The sequence below is a fragment of the Pseudopipra pipra genome, chromosome 1 (assembly GCF_036250125.1).
Source record: "Pseudopipra pipra isolate bDixPip1 chromosome 1, bDixPip1.hap1, whole genome shotgun sequence".
Taxonomy (NCBI): Eukaryota; Metazoa; Chordata; class Aves; order Passeriformes; family Pipridae; genus Pseudopipra; species Pseudopipra pipra.
In genome coordinates this window covers 39,839,207-39,859,813 of record NC_087549.1, presented here as the reverse complement: position 1 = coordinate 39,859,813, position 20,607 = coordinate 39,839,207, and the positions used below count along the sequence as shown (strand labels likewise).

Genomic DNA, 20,607 nt, shown 5'->3' with positions numbered 1-20,607 from the left:
TTAGTATGTTTTAAGAGAAACAAAATTGCAGGAGAGATTTCCTCCAGTGATGTACTTAACATCTGCAAATGGCTCATGAAGCGCTGTAGAGAGAGGCCCGCCCACATTAACCACAATGACTTTTGATCTTGAATGGTCATGATCTTCATACCCTTGAGGGCATGAAAAGCCTCAGCCAGCCTGCTTCCTCACAGGTTTGGTCTCTTGGGTTAGGAGATTTTGGTATTATTATTGCAGGGGGACATACAAGCACACTGGTGTAAAGGTCAAGCACCTCCTAACCCATCCCTTTAAATAAACGTTAATTAATTATAATTAACATATTATATTGAATATGCTCAGTTTCCCTATTTGCAGTATCTCTTCTTCCCCAAATGTTCTCTTGTTTAGATATTCTGGGACACTGACCTCAACAACATCCTAGTTTTCAGGCTCTTTCTGAGTAGCTAGTTTCCTTGTTTCTGAGATAGAGATACAATGGAAGATTTTTACTATCCAGTAATCTTTGTGCATAACAAGCTCAAAGGCACACTTACAACCATCCTCTCAATCTGCATTTTGTAGTTAACAATTTCTCCCTCACACAAGAGAGGAAGAAAAGAACTTCTCTGCATTTCTATCAGCTTCAGTGTAAGAGGAGTCATGCTGTAGCCTTTGGAGAAGACAGTTTCATCTCTGACTCAGTAATTGAAAGGCAGCCTCTGTGTCTTTTTGCCAATATTATATTTCTGCATGAGTCAGTGAAGAGGGAACATAGGTTTTAACTTCAGAGAAGATAGTTTGATAACAGAACAGTAAAGAGGTCTGGATTCAATGTGAAAGAGAGATGATAAGAGGCACTTTAAAACCAATTTCTGAATAAAAAAAGGCTGAAACACTCTCTGATTTAACATTCTCTTTTTATTCAAAGGAAAAACATGGGAGTTAAACTGTTAAGAAGTATTATATAGAGACTTTGTTGCTGTAATGCTGGAGGACTGAGCACTGTTCATTTGACATTTTATCTTCTACCATTCTTCTTTTGTCCCCTTCTGCTCTGGTTTATAACACAAGTTTTAATTATATGCTGGGAATAAATCAGAGTTACACAGTGTTGGTAGCTGGCGGACCTTTGCTTTTCTTCTTGCAGAAACTGGAAAGTAGGTAGTTATTGAAGGAGGCTGTTGTAGCAACAGAGAGGATTGTTGTGGTCCTAGACATGGGATTGTTGGTGTGGAGAAATGAATTCTCTGCCTCTGTCATGGTCTGTTCATGGGGAATCTGTTCATGTGAGTGCTGCAAAGAAAAATTTGGGCAAGTAAATAGATCATGTGGTGACCCGTGAAATGATATGGGTAAAATGCGGTATAAATTAATGGTTCCTAAATGAAAACTATTTTGAATATTGAGACAGGCATACTCTGGGAAAAATAGTACCTGATTATGCTGACAACTAAAGACTGCCAAAAGCTTCTGTATCTTAAATGTGGCTGTCTTTTACCCAAATAACAATAGCTGATCTGAAAATAATATTTGTTTTACCTCCTTCTTCTATCTTTCATAATTCATAGGTGTGGGTGAAAGAACTGAATAATCTTAACTGTAAATAATCTTAACCCTTACACTTTCTAATTTCAGAAATTATATGTTTGCAAACGTAACGTTCTACAATTACAGAGAAAATTAGATGTAAAAAACACAGTTCCTTCTCTTAATCTCTATTCTGCACACTTTTCCATGAAATACCTAAAGGAAAGAATCACAGAATCATAGAATATTTCAAGTTGGAAGGGACCCATGAGGATCATCTAATCCAACTCCCTGCTGATCTCAGTAGTACCTAAGGCTAAACCACATGTCTAAAACATCCAGACATTCCTTGAACTCTGACAGGCTCAATGCAATGACCATTTCCCCAGGGAGTCTGTTCCAGTGACCAACCATTCTGTAGTGAAGAACTTTTGTCCTAAGGTTCAGTCTGAAATTCCCCTGACGCGGCTTCATTCCGTTAAGAGAACCACAATTTCCTAGGATGAAAACTGTAAGCATTATAAATACTTATTATAAAGCTGGGATGATCCCTAGGCTTATGAGAGGTGAAGAGAAATGTAAAAAAAATGTGAACATTGCTTGAAATTTTAAGTTAGCAATTTTAAGCTTCTATGCTGGATTTAGTAATAGCATATGTCTATGGCACAATACTTCAGAGGAGCTCCAGAGCTCATCTCAAAATAAGCTATCTCTCATGCCAGAAGCAAACTACCACTAGTGTTCTGTGTGAGCACATTAAAATAACCTGTGCAGACTGTTTACCCTTTTAGCCAGATTGCTACCATTATCCAAACCAAATTCTTCAAAGATGGCTTGTATAGTAACATGCACATAAAACACTATGTAAGTAAATGAGAGATAATCATAAGAAAAATAAGGATAAAAGGAGAAATTGTAAACACTGACCAACCGCTTAGCATAATTGTGGATATGGACTGATCATGAATTAATTTTCACTACTTATTAAAAAGAAGATGTTTGTCCATCAGAAGAGTGAAATGTGGAAACAACCTCCTTCAGAGAATTACAGTCAAGCTTTATAACATGTTTCAAACGGAAACTGACAACTGAGTGATAATAATGTTAATGTTGTTTCGGACCCAGTGGTTCAGAAATTCTTTTCTACTTGCAAGACAGAGAAGCACAAGGACATCTACACCTGGAAGAAGAGCTTGTGTGGCAGAAAATGAGGTTTTTCTCTCGCCCTTTCATTCTCTTTGTCTAACAAATCATTCTTACCGTATGTGGGCATAAATTTTGCCTTTCCCATATTTATACTGAGGATTATGATTGCAAGTTTTTATCTTAATTCTGAGATTTTTGGAGTTCCTACATTTGCATTTTAGTGAGCACAGTTTTATATTGATACATATTTTTATGTATCATAGTCTTTACTTCAGTTTCATTAGATTTTGACTCAAATTTACTTTTATTTGCATTATCCATTTCCATTAAATAAATGATTTATGGAATTTAAGTCCTAGTTTTTTCCCCTCTGAATTTATATCCTTTAAAAAATTTACATCCTCTAAAGAATTTACACATGGAATGTAGAGAGATAGTAGTTACCTCATCCCTGGACACATTCAAGGTCAGGTTGGACAGGGCTCTGCACAACCTGCAGTAATTGAAGATGTCCATGATCATGGCAGGGGACGTGGACTAGACAGTCTTGAACAGTCTCTTCCAACCAAACCATTCTATGATTCTATCCTATTGCATGAATTACTAAAATAATAAAACAAAGCAACTTTCTGAGTTCCAAGAAAACTAAAATTATGGTGCTACATTTTTGTCTGTTTGGTTAACTAGTGCATTGAAAATGTTAATGGTTCTGTTGCTTTTTATAGTTTTGATCTCACCGCTTATGATGAAGCTAATCTTGGATTTATATTATTTACTTTTCAGCTTTATGATGATTTCAAAATATGTTGCAGGACAAAGACATATTATTGTGAAGTTTAATTCTGTTTGTGTTCCCCAGTGACATTCTGGGACAAAAACCATAAGTGTAACACCAAAGCAAGTTGTATATTATTTTACTGAATAGGATTTTTAAGGTTTTGTAGCATGTCTTTGACACAGACGTATTTGGACTCTACAGACACATTCCCAGCTAGATGTTATTGTAACTATAATAGTGTTTGTGATAAGAAAAGTTGTCATCTTTTATTGTCAGTGACTGTCTATGAAGTGCATGTGACAACAGGAGACCTGTGGAATGCTGGAACTGAGGCTGATGTCTATATTTCTGTCTATGGAGAAAGAGGTGATACAGGATCAAGACAGCTGCTCAGGTCACAGAAATCCAAGAAATTTTTAAAAGGACAAGTAAGTGAAAGACAGGGAATTTTTTGATATCTTTGGCTGGCTTTTATCTCTCAGGTGGGTGGTTATTCCAAAAAAGGTGCAATTAGAAAGGAGATAATTACTTCATTTGGGAAACATTCCAATGGCTTCCCAAAATTCCATAATTAAGCCCAAAATACTTTCTCAAGTTATGCCAGTGCTTCTGGAAGTCAGAATTTTCATTTATAACATAAGTAAGCTGTGTACTTTTGTTTTTCATTCTTCTAAAAATTTGATTTAATATCAAATAATAAATTAAATTGCATTTCATATCTGAATTTCTAATGTTGAAATCTGCTATAATTTGTAATGGTTTAGACTGTGAAGCTTTCAGCAGGTTTCTCTTTCCTGACTGATCACATTCATTTGAATGGAACTACTGCCATTAGCAAGTGATCAGGCTTACTTACTACTTCTATTTCAGGTAATCTGACCTTCATGGTTTGTTCTCACTTTATCATTAGCTGATATTTTAAATGACCTTGACAAAAGAGTTATAAGGGTTTATGGGTCTTCAGAATTTCATGGCTGAGGAATTCTCTGCTTTTTTAGATTTTACTGAAATTTCGTTGATTGATTACAGACTGACATCTTTGCTGTTGAAGCTGTGCACCTTGGACATTTGTACAAGATTGTTATAGGACACAATGGTCTTGGATCAGGTCAGAAATCTCTTTCTCTAGTGACTGAATACTGCCTGCAAATTTATTAATCTTTTATTGGAAATACAATATGTATTTCTAAAACTGAATATGTGATAGCGTTTTTGAAGTGAAAGACAAAGGCTTCTAAGAAAACTGTTCAAATGACATAGTTACCTTATTGTATCATCATAGATTTCAAATATTTTGTGTTCATTTTCAAAATACTCTTGACCAATATGTTAAGGACATCATCTGCTAGTAATTTTTTTACTAATCCCTATGAAAAAACTATGAAGAGGGAGAATGTCTGCCCCTTAAGACATTGATTGTGTCTTGTATTAAAGTTAAAATGGGCTTTTAAAATTTTACATTGATTGGCATTATCAGTTGCACTGTAAAGATGCAATTAATGGTGAAACTTAAATTGCTTGCAGCCACAAGTCATATTTTTCAAACTCTTGAGCCTAAATATTGTAAATCATAGCAATTCATTTTGAGCTATGATACCCTGCTATCTAATTTTGTTGATATTTTTATTGGCAAAACAAGCACAAGTCATACAATAACTTGTTAAGGAGGGAGGGATGTAGCCAGGGAGAGACCTAGCAGCTTGCAGGCACATAACCAAGCCCTACAGTACCTAGATCAGGTACTGTCTTCTCTCCAGACATCAGGGTAGCTGTGACTCTAGCAACCTGTCAGTAAAGCTACAGATTTTGCAGTTCCAGTAGAAGACAGCAAGCTATAGGAAGTCTAACATCATTAAATCCATCAATCTGTTTCTCACAAACAAACTTTTTCTTTTTTTGATTTATTTGTTCTAAGGAAATGGATGGTTTCTGGACAAAGTTGTAATCAAGGATCCCATAACAGATTTGGATTATACTTTTTTATGTCACAGGTTAGTGGTGTTTAATTTGGGTTAGATTCTTAATAAATTTTTAACTACTCTCAGTTTTTCTCCTGAAATGTCCTGTGAAGGTAAATATGTGTTTCGTAAAAAGTAAGCTGAAATGGTCTGATTCTTTTTATGACTCTCTGAGTTGTACCTGCCCCAAACCTCTGGTGAATTTGAACTAATGAAAAAGAAATAAAATATTCTGCCTGGAAACTTTCCATTCTTGTACCTTTTGAACTATTTAAGGCATGTTTTTTTCACATATTCCTCATATTCAACACCTTGTATCTGACACCAGCAGGTCCATCTGTTCTTCCATGTCATGCTATGCAAGGCAGAAGAGTGGGTTGCTGTCCCTCTAGCAAACTGTTCCTGGTTTACTGAAGTTATATGGAGATTAACATGGGGTTCAGTGAGCTCAGGATCAGACTTTAAGATCTTGTGAAATGGTAATCACAAATGCAGCCACCTGACCACATCTCTTTTGCTCATTTGCTTTGCAGCCTTTCACTGAGCTGCCACTTAATTTGAAGCAGTATTAACTTCCCTTCCTTTCCCCTTGGAGATGCTTCTGCTCTGAATCTTCTGTTCTATAACTCATTTCCAATTTTATCTATGCCTGATTAATTCTCAACACCTTGCAGAAAAATTTTAATCGATAAAGATCAGTGCAAATATTAGGAATGGTAAAGTCCAGTCACGTAAGATTCTAGCTGCAGCTTGCCAGTGGCACCCCAATTCTATTTCCTCCTCTCACTTCTCTGAGTGAATAAATAACTGGCTGAGACAGCTCGGAGTGAGCGATGTGCACACTGCATCTGATTTATGTGTGAGTAAGGACTTTCTGCCTATCAGATACAGCACCTCATCCTTGCCTGACCTAATTTTGATTCAGTATTCTAGATGAGATGAACTGCTATGAAGAGATCTATAATGCTAGCTTCATACATAATTTAGGGAGAGTTCAAATCCATTTCAGGCAGAAAAATAGAGGGTATGTGCTATTTATTGTTAGAGCCTGATGCCGTGCTTGCTACTATACTCGAGTGTGTGAATGCTTTTGACTCAAATGGAGTTAGACTTAACTGACGTAAGTAGATGTGTATGATGGCATTGTAAAAATATCTTTCAGACATGGTAAAAGTAATGCCAGTGTTGGATTTGCCTCCTTATATCAGGATTTTCAGGGCACAGAACAATTTGCATCCTGCTGTAGCCTTCTTGCAGACAGGAAGAGCAAACATCGTGACCACTGCACATTATGTTATTGATCTGGTTTTATTGATATGAGTTCTCTGATTTGTATTAAATGGGTTAGGCCCTTGTACCTCAGTCCAGGAAAGCATTTACTTATATTTCATCAAGAGCAAGTAAGCAAAATAATTTTTTTGTCGATGGTAATCTCTTTTCACTAAAGCTGGATTTTTGTATTGCTGTTTGTCAGCCTTGAGACTTTAATACATTGAACAGCGAGTATCAGCATCCAAGTGCCACGTATACATTACTGTGGAATTAGGCAATCAAGCTTACTACTGAAACAGGTTCTGGTTTTTAGGTGGCTGGATCAGGGGCAGGATGACGGCAATATTGCTAGAGAACTGGCTGTGACAGATGCCAGCACATTTCCAGGAAGTAAGTGAAAACTGGTGAGGAGGGGAACTCAGCCTCACTGTGACTGTGTCAAATGGAATGAAGAAACTCTGTAAATTAATTACACTGTTTTTGTCTGCACAGGACAAGAGCTGGAACTCAAGAGAGAAGAAACTGTAAGAATGTACTTTTTTATTTTGATTTAAAACATTCAAATTATGCTTTGAGTGAATCAGGTCAGTTGAATGCTTTGTATGATAAATTCCTGTGTATCATCTTCTCGTAAGTCTTTTCTGTTTGTTGTTTACAAAACTAGTGGGCTGCTGAGAAGTGGAAATTTCAGAAAGGAAATACACTTCAGTTTTACAACAGGCTCACCCATGGCTTCATTTGCCTCAACCCAGATAGCAGAGTGGATGCTCTTGGTGACAAGAAAAACAAATATGGTAAAGTATTTTTCATGTGGATTTGTGCATAAAAGAAACAAGAAAGGGGGACTTTAATATAGATATTACTATAATGAATAGGAGTAGATAATTATAAAACTCAAAATTTTCCTTACTCAAAATATTAATACATGTATTAATCTGTGTATTAATGGCTGTAAGAACTCAGAAATTACATGTCTATTTTACATAAAGATGACACACACATAAAAATTCTCATATAGTGTTTTGTCACTGGCTTTCTCTTACTAAAGAGAAACTTTTTGTCGTCTGCAGTTTAGTGCTCCCACAGAACTCACATGGCAAGAACAGTTACTGTCTTTTGCACCTAGATCTATCTAAGCTAACAAATTCGAAATTCTAGGTATGGTTCATTAACAAGGAGTATATATATATATTTGTGTGTGTGTGTGTTTACATACAAATGTAAATTCATTTTATTCTATTCTTGTAATTGATTTTAATGGTAGTCTACCAGTTCCTCCCCTTTATCAGCTTTCATCCTACTGTGTTACTAACTTGTAAAACATATCATACTAGGCACACATATTTTGCTACCTTTTTAGTGACAGAGCTGCTCAGCCTTTCTGATGTCTTCCCAGGGTCCTTACACAGATCTTTTGGGAAAGAATAGAATCTTTCAGGACATGCCAAAGAGTGCATCAGGACACCACAGGAGTCCTCTAGAGACAGCTGCATCCAACAAATAGGCAACATAATGTACTGGTAGTTACTTAAAAGATCATCTGTTGTTGCTGGGAACAATAAAAATGGCACTGCTTCACCTTTCATCTGTATTTTGTAGCTATAAGAGGTAATTGTTTGGAAAATTGGCCAGATTTAAAATTTTAGAAGCCTTGAGCTACACTACAGGATTTGCTTAACAAATTATAATATGGATATTGAGAAAATGAATTCTCTTTTCTTACTTGAGAGCTTTATGTTCCCTACATCATCTGTTATTTATCAGCTAAATTCATTGCTATAGCCCAGTTCACTATGCTGGAGTTCTCAGCTCTTTTTATGGATTTTTTTTAAACATATAAGATGATAAAAAGAGATTTGTTCCTTATCATTAGCCGTCAGGGTTTTCCTCCTCAAGGCAGCAAAATAGACAGTACTCCCTAGATGCCCTTTCCTGAATGAATGAGAGAATTTGTTGATCAGAGAGGTCAAGCTGTGGAGTTAACCACTTAATTAATTCTTTTCCCTTGAAAATGATAAACCATTGATTGTAATTAAATGCAAGTATGAATTAATATACTTTCATACTTCTAACCTTTTTTTTTTTCATTTAACTCTTAGGTTTTTTTGATGTAAATGTCAAAAGGAGAAATATCTATATGTTCAGCAGTCATCAGATGCCACGTCTTGCTCTTGCTCTTGTCAATGGCCATGTAACTGGAAAGGTAGGAAATGCTGCTACTGATTTCTGTTTCATAGTTACATGTCATTGTCTGATTAAAAATAAAGTTTTTTTAAATCTGTCTAGTAAATAATTGTACTTCCAATCAGATAAGGAGTGAAAGATTGCAGAATTAAATCCAGGAAATTGCCAATGAGTAGGTAAATTTAGACATAAGGCTTTGTTTTTTCACAGTTTACTTTTTACTCTTTTGTAGGGTATGTTAACTAAATGATTTGCTGCAGGAATACCAGACCATTCCAAGCTGTCATTTTTATTGGCTTGCCACATACTGACAAGCTACTTGGAATGCCCTAATATATCCTATTATTTGGATAAGTATAAAATCTACAGCTTGATTTAAAATGTTCGTTTTTCCTTTGTGTCTTTTCTAAGTAACATGCCAGTCATAAAGCAATTGATACAGTCCAGGGTTTGTTTTGATCCATTTTGATTTGTTTCATCCCATCTTCCAAGCCTTTTTTCTCATCACTTGCAGTATACAAGTAGGTAAATGGAGTTGTAGGATTTAGTTCCTTCCTTATGATCATAGAATCATAGAATATCCTGAGTTGAAAGAGACCCACAAGGATCATCAAAGTCCAGCTCCTGGCCATACACAGGACAGCCCCAAGAGTCACACCATGTGCCTGAGAGCACTGTCCAAATACTTCTTGAACTCTATCAGGCTTGGTGCTGTGACCACTTCCCTGGGGAGCCTGTTCCAGTGCTCGACCACCCTCTGGGTAAAGAACCTTTCCCTAATATCCAACCTAAACCTTCCCTGACAAAACTTCATGCCGTTGCCCTGGGTCCTGTCACTGGTCACCAGAGAGAGGCAATCAGTGCCTACCCCTATGCTTCCTCTCATGACCATGAAGTCTCCCCTCAGTCTCTTCTCTAGGCTGAAAAAAACAAGTTACATCAGCTGCTCCTTGTATGGCTTCCTCTCTAGACCCTTCACCATCTGGACACTTTCTAATAGCAAACAAAACTCTCCTACTGATGAGGGAAGAAGCTGTTTTCCTTTCTCTTTTTCACTTTCTTTCCTTTATCTATGCAGTGAATAATTTCACAGTGGAAGCTGGTCCCATTCCTCTTTTACATGATGTACACTGACATTAGGGGAAATACAATATTCTCAGTAGAGTTAGGTTCCTCAGTGGGGATAGCATCAGGCTGCCAGGCAAAGTGTCAAGACCTCCTTGCAGGACTTGTTCATGTTCATTACTATAATTCTAATACAGAGAGCTCCAGTCTGTCAGTGTTGCAGGCCATCACACTGTAGTATATCTTACTACAGAGAGGTTATTAACTGGGTACTTAAATTTGAACTTTCTGTTTTCTATTTTGCTACTAGCATAATTTTGAGCAACCAATGGAAAATCTGGATCTCCATTTTCTCATTTTCAGTTGTGCAAGTTGTTCCTTTTCCCAGGGAGTATGAAAAACTTTCTGAGGTCCTTTAATGAAGATAAATGTAAAACAAAATGGCAACACAAAAATTGCGATTTACCTTATAATAAATACTTTGAGGACATTCTGGTTCACTTATTTCAGGACTACTTCCAAAATCCATACAATTTTTCCTTTGCTTTTAAGTAGACAGTTTTTTGAATATGAAACTTTTTCTTCAGAAGGTAGCGCCTTGGAAATTAAAAATTTTCCTAGGAATATTTATTCTTTGGAGGCTTAAAAATGCTGAAAAATTATTAGATGATGTTAGTCAGAAGTGCTTTCAGTTATTGAAGTTATTATTAGCATTTTACATAGATTAAAATCCTAGTTTTATTTTAATATGAGAATGATGTTGGAGTTGATAAAATATTTAAATATGTATTTTTTCTATTATGTATTTTATACAATGGGATCATAGAGTCTTCAAACCTGAACAGACAAGCATGGAGACTGTGTTGCTTTACTTTTTCGTGTAAAACTTCTGACTCTCTAAGGGTTTTCTGTGAGAACGATACAGATGAATGAGGACTCAGAGGCAAGAGAAGGTGGGCTGGTGGCCAAGAGTTACTGTGGTTCATTTCCTGTCTATGTCAGTTTTATACTTCTTTGCCATGTTTATCAACTGTAACTCTAACTCTCTCTAATTGAGGCACCCAGGTATCTTTCGTGTTATCATCAGATCTGTGTCCTCTCACAATGAGCTGTTTCTGTGAAATTTCGCAGAGTCCACAATTTAGGCCTTAAGCATTAGGATTGCAAACTTGAGGAATATAAAACTTTTTTACTAGACTGGTAGTATGGTTGGAACTCAATATAAAAACTACATTGCAATACTCTCTATTTTGGATTAGTTCATCTAATTTATTATTCCTCCTTTGACTACGCTAGGACAAAGACAAGGCATGCTGTAACCTCCGTGTTCACCTTCAACCAAATGGTTGTGCCATTCTTGAGTCAGCCAGCTACCCAGGTCACGTTGTGACTTTCAATCTTCAAGGCGAAGTAGCTGATGAAACAACAGGATATGCTGGGATTTCCAAAGAGTTTGTTGTGCATGTCAAGGTAAGGTGGGCAGAGGGAAATTAAGAAGACACTTCTTAAATTTGCTATTATAAAGCAGGCTGTATCTAGCCAAGTGTCAGAGGTTTGCAAGCTAAAAGAGTGATCCTCTTCCACGAGGTGGAGCTCAACTACAGCTTAACAGGTAGGCAGCACTTGACAAGTTCTCCTTCACTGCTCTCCTGGGAGGAGTGATGCCGATACTGCAGCTGGCACATGCATATAGAGTGGGCTGTAACACAGGAAAGATGATATTATAAACTTCCTAGTAGAGCTTCGAAAAGTAGGAATATAGGTACACGCAGGAGAGCTGCTGTTGAGAAGAGACAAGTTTCTTTATTTGCCGCACTCCTTGCGCTCTGGGTGTTGTGCTGCGCTGCTGAGCAAGAAAAAGCAGGGAAGCTGCTGAGTAGGAAAGGATTTCCACTATTCTGGTTAGTGCCTGCACAGAAAGCAGCAAATGTTCAAAAACTGGAGGTATACTTGAGTTACTTGAGACTAACTCTTTTATGTTTTATACAAGAACATGCATGAGTAAGTGCTTAAAATAAAACAGTAGGAGCAATATCAGTATCACAGTTTAGTATGGAGAAAGGCTGTGCTATTCACAAAGGACTTCTTGCCTCTGATCTAAAGGGTGTGTTTCATCATGGTGCCATCATTCTGCTCAACACAAGTCTCTACCAGGCTCTGTCCCTTAGACCTGATGGGAGCTGCAGTGGAGCAGGTCAGAAGCAGCAGGAATCCTACTGGAAGGTGCATAAAATTGGCTCTGGACTCTGTATGTTTGAAAGTGTGAGAAAACCAAGAATGTATCTGAAGATCAAAGATGACCAGTGTGATGGAACAGTAAGCAATTCTTGTTTGTATTTCCCTCTGCAGATAGTTTGAGTAAATTGTTAGTGATAGGAGAGAATCTTTTTTTACTTGGTTGGATAAAAATGGGATAAAACTTTTTTCAGATTTAAAATGTTTCAGATATTTTCCTTCATTTGCCCAAGAAAAGATAGAAAAATATAGTTGATTGTAAAGATCTGATTATATTTTTAGACTATTGAGGACGTGGATGTAGTTAAAACTTATGTGCTGCAAGATAGATGATGAAGATAAAACCTATTAAAGAATAATTAAGATGTAAGTAAATGCATACTGCACTGACTTTTAAAGTGCGATTCTGCTCATCTAAGTTAAAATTCTCATATTTATGTGAGAAGTATTCTCGCATCATTTTTTGGGGGAGTTTAAGATAAGTGAGTATGAAACAGAGCTGTGTAAGTACTCAGATGTGAGGTCCATGAGAGTTTTGTCATTGACTCCAGTACACTTTGTTCAGAGATTAAAATATTTGATCCATATTTTGAATGTAGGCTTTGCAAGTATCTTATTTTTCAGCAGTGCTTTCACCAATGGATCAGGAGGTCTGGATAAAAAGAGGGTTTGGGTAAAGGTCTTGAAATTAAACTTGTAAGGGTCAGGAACTTGAAAAAAAAGTTACATCTATTTAATTGATGTTATATTATGTAGCATTACGAAATCTGTGCTATATATAAAATCTGTATATAAATACCATATGTTTTCTGAAATAGATATTTTCACATTCCTTAATCCTTTGAAAGTTGTTGAAGTGGGAAACTCCTTTGAATATATCCTAGAATTTGCCTAAATCAGAATGCTTCACTTGGTCCTTCACTTACCTAACTTATGTGATTAGTCTTTCTGGTCATAAAGGAATAAACAAGAATAAGGTGCAGGTATGCATGTAATAATGTAGCATGTTGTGAAGAATGTAAAATTAATCTGAAATGTTATTGGAAAGTAGTAATAATTAAGACTTAAGAAACATCCAGCTCCTGTAGCCACATGAATTCGATTGTTTTATTTATGTTTTTGTTTTCAACTTCTTAGGGTACAGGTGATGAATACTGTCACTTTAAAATTGAGAAGAATTTGGAAACTGGATCTATAAGTCTGGAATCAGTGCAAAATAAAGGGATATATGTTGGTCTCCTGCCAGATGGCCAAACTAAACCAGTCATTAACACTGGAGAGAGAAATATTTTTTTCTACCCACAGGTCATCAAATGTATGTGATTTCTCTATGGTTTGTAGTTTGATTTAGAGATTAGTCTTTCTAATTTTCTAAGAAACTTCAAAGCAAAACTGTAAAAGTTACGTGGGCACAATTTTCCTTGTTTTATTTCAGTAATTTTAAAAGTTTACTGTATGTACACTTAATTTCCGCCATGTATTTAGTTATCTTTACTTTCTTTTTATAATAATAAATTATGCAGAAGATATCAATAGTTTTACTAATAGATTTTTGAAAACGAGAATCGAAATAAGTGAAAAGATAGAGATGGAGTTGATTTCTTGCGTGTATTCCCCATTCTGCCCACAGATTGTGGAAGCCTGGGGGATGTTGTCTTGCTGCCAGGTGTACCATAGTCTTCCTGATTTTATAGGAGAATTAGTAGTTTTTCAAGAGGACCTACTTGGCAATGTTCAGTTTCTTTTTTAATGATGTGAAATATATTGTAGTCCCCCATACTAGTATATTCATTATGCCATTCTTCTGTCCCATAGTCAGATTTGAGAGCTATTGTGGTCAAAATGCTTCCTCACTGGGCAGCTCACCTTTTCTAGTCAACTAGCTAAGACTCAGAAATTATCTCTCAGCACACTCTGGGTCACTGTCCCTGGATTGCCTGCTTGTCTTTTCTCCTGCAAGAGAATGACGTTTCTAATTTTGTGAAAAATTGGTTACCAAAGATAACCAGCTAACTGAGGTTATAACTGCAGGGAGTGCTATTCTACATAAAACACATTCTTATCTGGTGGACATGACTACAGAGACCAAGAAATGAAACATCTCATGGAAAGGACATCAGTTTGAAACTGAGAAGCTGGTCAGATTTTTTCCAAACACAAGTGCAAAGAGAAAGTATCAAACCATACAACTAGTCTTACTAATTGCTCTATGTGTATTGTGATCAAGACACAGACAAGCCTTATGAAAGTCACTGCAATGGCATTCCTACTGTTCAGTCCCTATTTGCTGTAAGGTGAAAAAAATATTTTGATCACTGTGTCCTCGTAGAAATGAGGAAATTATTTTCCCTTGTTAGATTTTGGAAGAGCAGTGTTTTTGATAGAAGTGTTACAAAATAAAGCTAAATGTTACTTTGTTACAGGCTTCAGCTCTTCTGAATCCTTGTTATCCAGTAAAAGGAATATAAAAAGGAGCTAATGTTTTCTATGACAGCCATAAATATTTTCTGTTTGCTTCATCTTAACAATATCAATTTGCTTCATATTATTCAAATGGCCTCTAGCAGTTTTCATTTCAGCATTCCCACTCTTAAGAAAGGAAACATCGTGGAGGTGGAGAAGTTTATTTTGAGGACAGCTACATTTTAACAAGTCATTTTATTCATACATCATTGTTAAATTTTTACTTAGATTTCCAAAGCATGGAATGGACTTTAATTGGCATGCCTGATTTTTTTTCCACTTCTTGTGGCATTCTGCTAACAATAAAATCCTATTGCTTCGAGCTGTGCAATATGTAGAGAAAAGATTTTGACATCTACTCTGTTGAATAATAATGAGATCTTTTAGTAGTTTCTGAGCAAGAAAAAGCAAACGGCTTGTAGCTAGTGACAGAATTTATATTTCATTGTTTTAGTTGGCCGGGAAGAACCTATGGGAACCTCTGCAGCACCCAATCAAGAGAGGAAAGACTCCAGAGAATCTCAACTCCAACCAGGAAAAGCCCAGAAGCTGGTATCTCAAAGCCCTTCAACTCCCCCATCCTCCAGTAAGTGACAGGTTACAAACTAGTCGTGATACAGGTGTTAAACCTGCTTTCTATACACGCTTGCAGACACTTATCTCAAGAAGGACAATGAATGACTTTTCTAGATTGTTGAATCATGCAGGCATACATGCAACACAAAACACATTGCCAGTCATTGTTTTTTTAAGAGGAGGTTTATTGAAAAGGCAGCAGTCAGTAAATTGAATAACTTTGCATTACTTTTTTTTCAAGGAACTAGTAATCTATCTGAGGACTATTTCCGCGGAAATTAAGGGGTTGTTATGGTGCAGAGGCCAATTTAAAGCTTGCTGAAAGTAATGGAATATTTCTTATTTATACTGTCTCGCACACTCATGTTTTCAGCTTTTTGGTTCACTGGAGAAAAGAAGACTTTGGTTCTTTGGTTCATTGCATTCTAGCTTTATACCTATGTTTTGGCAGGTAGGAACAGATAAACAAAGTTCTGGTCATCCTTCTGGAGTGATGTGTTTTTCTAGAATAAACTGCTTTCTTCTTTAGCTACATATTGTGGTTTAGAAGTAGCATAAAAGGTCTAAGACAACAGTTTTAGAAATATTCATCATCCTAGTAACAAAACAAAATGTGATTAAGGAACTACACAACTAAACAAAACAGGGAATGATTAATCTCTTAAAGAGTGAGGATGGTTAAATTCCAGACATAGGTGTGAATCATTATCAATTACTGTTATTTATTTCTGGCAATGCTGTTTCCATTTTTAGCTCAAAACCACCCACTTTCTAATCTATCAGACTTCATATTGTATCACTGTGTCACTAAGCCTTCCCAAAGTGTTGTGGGTTGTCAGCAAGTGATGAGATATGCTGTGTCCGAAACACATGGCAACAATACACAAAGCCATTTAACCGGTTTTCAAAGCAGCTGGATGTTTTTAGGGTCGGATACAAAGGATCCTTTTATAAAAGCAATATCTGCAGTGAAATTGGTTACATAGAGTCTATAGCACTTTGTAAGTAGTTTTTCTGGCATTCATAAATGTGGACTCTGCTTGTGCTAAATAAATAGAAATATCAAAGGTACTCTGCCCTTCCAAGAAAATGGTCATTTTTAGTAAGATATTTTCACTCAAAATACTTTAAAGGTAACTATCTTTTGATATGTACAGCTGAACCTTGATTTTTAAACTCATATTCATTAAATTCTCATTTGCTTTTTTTACTCCCAGTTAGCATTTGAAAAAGGGTGATGTTTGTACTGAGTACACAGTCCAGCAGTAGGCTTAGCAGTCGAACTCAGGGCAAATTAAATCCATCATTTTTATGTCTGTGTCTGCTAACCTGTGTTTTGGTTTCTGTTTTCACAAATAATAATTGATTTAGGATTAATTGAACTGGAAACTGTGCTACAGCAGTTGGGGCTTCTCCTGTTGCAGTCTGAGTCCAATGTTCCTCAAGAAACTTCTTTCACTGTATAGAGAGGATGTCAGGTCACAGCTTCTACTTAACAACTCAGGTGTCATTAGCTTCCATGACACAAAAGCAGTCTGTGACCTCGAGAACATCTCTGTGGTTTGGTATTAACAAAATGTACCTCTGAGAAATGCTCTCTGTATCCTCTGTGTTCCTTTCCTGTATGCCTGGTGTACAATTAGATGCTGTTAATATTTTAATATATTTTACTTACAAGAGCAAATAAGAATCAAATAAAATCTGATCTCATTTCCACTCAGTTAACTTTGGAAAGGATGATACGCACAGGTATAATAAAAATACATCAACTTTATTGCCCAAACTTTTGCTCTAGAGATTAATTTTTTCTGATGGTTAATTTAAAAGTGTCACTCAATCAAATGGTATTCTGAGACAAAATAATTTTCTTTTTATGTTAGATTTAGGATAAGTAAATTTAAAAAAAGGTTATTTTTATGAAATAATGTGTGAAGGGTTGTGACTTCATCATTCTCATGCAGGCCTATCAGAATGAATTTTTATTGCAATAGATTTACAGCATGGTGTCATGAAGCGTGTAAACTCTCATGACTAATGCAGGGTAACCATCAAATCCTCTTTTCAGACAGCAATATTTTTAGCCTGTAGCAAATCAATGCAACTGATCTCCATTTGTAAGAAGAGCCAGTAAATTATGAGGCAAAAAGCATTCTAAGTCTGTGAATTGTTTATGCATTAAAATTATTCCAAGTGGTAGTAGTTTGAGGTTGCAGTAACTGCTTTGGGTAGCAGTCGCCAGAGTATGGAATTCTTGTCCTAAGCACATGGAGTAGCCTGGGATTCCTTATGTTTCTTGAATATCTGTGCATTTTATGAACATTTTAATCTCTTTGCTGTAAGAAAGATGTGGTTTTAGATAGCTGGAAGGAACTCTAGCTTTCTGAGTTACAAGTAAGAATTTAGGTAACTAAAGTTACAGAAAGTTGTATAGTCAAATTCTAAAAAAAAATATTTGTTATATCAAGGCAATTACTTTGTTGTAGTTCTGTTATTTCAATTTTTAAGAAGAAAGAAAAAAGCATTTGCTTAATATCATAAAAGTGCATTTGAGGAAATTTAAAGGGAACATGAAGTATTGAATCAACGCTTCTCCACTTAGCCAATTTGCTTCAGCAGTGATTCATCAAGATGTGGGATTTATTGCTCATAAAAGTTTATTAAGAAGCAAGTCTCAAGGATTCAAACTTATTTTTTAATGCTAGCAACAAAGTAGAATCAGATAAATTTTGCAAATTTCCATCATAGGTATTGCTTTATTTTTTTAGTATTTGTACTGGGCTTGGCTGGGATGAACCTTATATTCTTCCTAGCAGTCTGTCTGATGCTGTGTTTTAGACTGGTAACCAAAGCAGTGTTGATAACACACCAGTGTTTCAGCTGCTGCTGAGCATCACTTGCAGAGCAGAGTCCATCCATCTCTGCTCACTCTGCGCTAACCCCAACTGACCAAAGAGATATTGTCCCTTATATTGTCATGCTCACAAATAGAACTGGAGCAGAGTTTTTTCAAAATAGTCATTCCTCTGGGACTAGTTGGGTATCAGTTTGGGAGTTTTTTTGTTTTTGTTGTGGGTTTTTTTTTTTTATTTGGTTTTTTTTTGTTTTTGTTTTTTTTTGTTTTCGGGTTTTGTTTTTTTGTTTTTTTTTTTTTTTGGATTGTAGGTTTGTTTATTTGTTTGGTTTTTTCTTTGATGTAAGGGCAGTTTAATAAGTCAAGGGAAAAACTCCATCCCAGAGAAACCTAGTGCAGTATTTTAATCAAGCAAATAAAAAAAAAGACTCTAATAGCAGTACATACCTTATGTAGTGCAGCAGAAACATGCACAGTGATGTTTTGGGAATTCTTCAACAAATTTATATTGGTGGCATATTAAAAAGTCTCTTTACTGTCACATGAAAATGAGTTCTCAAATTGAACATTTTGGGAATCCCTGGAGGACACAGTATATAGACAATGTGTAAGTTCATCTTTTCAAATTTAGGATTTATACCTGCCTCCCGTGTCAGAATAGACTATAAATTCTTGTCAGCAAGTACTCCCTTTTTTTGGAGAGCATTCCATGGTCCGTGGTTTAGTTATTCAAAAGTACTGTTCCAGCCATCTGATCTTTGTAAACTCCACTTTGACCAGAATACTCAAACCCAATTCCTTTAGCCTAACAGAATCTGTTTTTTCATATCTCATATGCAGAGGTATAATTTGACATCTCTGCATATATATATATATTTCTCTTAAAGGCAGATAAAAGACCACTAAGTGCTATTCTAAAGTGAAGCCTATGTTTTCCAAAATTATATTTGCTCAGCCGTTAAAGCTGTGAAATATATTCATAAAGTGGTTCTGTGCTGTTATTTTCTCATTCATGTACAGCCTTTCTTAGACCAAATGTTGGCACTGTATGCATAAGTATGGTTAGGCAAGGATATATTGAGCTCCTTTTTGATTTATTTTACAGTATTTAGTTAATATTTAACTTGAAGAAAGTTAATTTCCTGATTTTTTTTTTAAATTCGAAATGCAAATTGTCTCTATTCCCAGATACGTGACTCTGCTAATCATGTCCCAACACAAGGCATTAGAGGAGTAATTCTATTAATTTCTAAATGCCAGACTAAGGAATCAGAAATGTCAATTTAATGGTCATAGTTCTGCATCATAGCATCCTTACTGTACTCCAGAATATGTATAAAGACTGATGATAATGCATGTGAGAGATAACTTGTTATTTTCCAGTTGATTCTTGTTGCTCAGCTAATCAGCACATTTAGGTCTAGACAAGAAACATAAATCAATCTTTTCAGACTGTCTCACTTGCCATGAAAAAATACAATCCCCCTGCTGTTATGGCCTCTTTATGTACTGAAGTTACAACAGCGACTGGAAGTTTCATGTCAATTGTCGTCTCCCACAAATATTCTGTATTTCACAGAGGAAATGAGAAATCCCCAAGGTGGTGAGCGGTCCCTTCCTTCAGATGATGAATGGAAAGTGTCAATACTGACAGGAAATGCAGGAACTGAAGCGAATGTTGCTCTCTGGATATATGGAGACAGAGGAGTAGCTGGACCAATAACTCTTGGCGAGGACAACAGGAAGCAGCTGTTTCTTCCCAGGCAGGAAGATGAATTTCAGGTAGCTAATGAAGGCTAAGAACATTATTTTAATGTAGACCTTTCCAAGGATTATTCTGTCTTGTGAAAAGAAAAAATGTTTTTCTCCTATATATATACCGTATAAAATAAATCTGTGTCTAATCTCTATGAATTGTGTATTAAATCAGCTTGTTATATATCGTAAGCAACAGAAGAAATACGCTTTCTTTTAAAGCCCCTCTCTCATATAGTTGACCAAAGGAAATAACTGCAGAAGTACATTGATTTCTTTAAGGCAATTAATTTGAAACTAGCTTTAAAAACTATTCATTTCTAGAAGAACCGTGCCTGATGTAAGACTAGCATATCATTTAGTAATTAAATCTTCAGGTATACAGTTTTCAAAGCATACTATAAAATGTATGCTGTGGAACTGGTTCAATTAAGGAAGAAAAAAACCCTTTTTAGAGCTGCCATATTATAAATGACCAAAGGGCCAGATTTACCCATGGAACAAGTAAGAGTCCAATAAAAACTACATTTGATCATGTCATGAAAACTCAGGGTTTATGCTATAATTTAAGGATAACCCCACCTCTATTGTAATGAGGAAATTGTGTCTAGGTAGGCTGAGAGGAAATTACCAAAGGCATTAAAATTTATGTTTTGCTTAGATCTTTCTGTCTGAGATGCATGTAACATTGCTGTCCTCAGCTAACTAAAGCAGAAGTTACATTCTTCACATTTTTTTCTGCACTCCTCAACTCTTCTAATAAAAACTTGGCACAACCCAAGATTGTTAATGTCAATAATATTAATAATAATACT

At 35.9% G+C, this 20,607-nt stretch overlaps 1 protein-coding gene across 1 annotated transcript in view; it reads left to right on the top strand.

Annotated features, from left to right (window-relative positions):
- The window catches only part of RP1 (RP1 axonemal microtubule associated), a 189,525-nt gene that overhangs the window by 42,168 nt on the left and 126,750 nt on the right, over window positions 1-20,607 (top strand). The window contains exons 7-18 of the mRNA XM_064653041.1: window positions 3,710-3,861; window positions 4,463-4,541; window positions 5,349-5,424; window positions 6,977-7,053; window positions 7,156-7,187; window positions 7,328-7,457; window positions 8,763-8,866; window positions 11,209-11,382; window positions 12,016-12,228; window positions 13,285-13,462; window positions 15,065-15,196; window positions 19,617-19,819. Coding sequence (XP_064509111.1) covers window positions 3,710-3,861; window positions 4,463-4,541; window positions 5,349-5,424; window positions 6,977-7,053; window positions 7,156-7,187; window positions 7,328-7,457; window positions 8,763-8,866; window positions 11,209-11,382; window positions 12,016-12,228; window positions 13,285-13,462; window positions 15,065-15,196; window positions 19,617-19,819 — 1,550 coding nt within the window. The remainder of the gene's footprint in view (window positions 1-3,709; window positions 3,862-4,462; window positions 4,542-5,348; window positions 5,425-6,976; window positions 7,054-7,155; window positions 7,188-7,327; window positions 7,458-8,762; window positions 8,867-11,208; window positions 11,383-12,015; window positions 12,229-13,284; window positions 13,463-15,064; window positions 15,197-19,616; window positions 19,820-20,607) is intronic.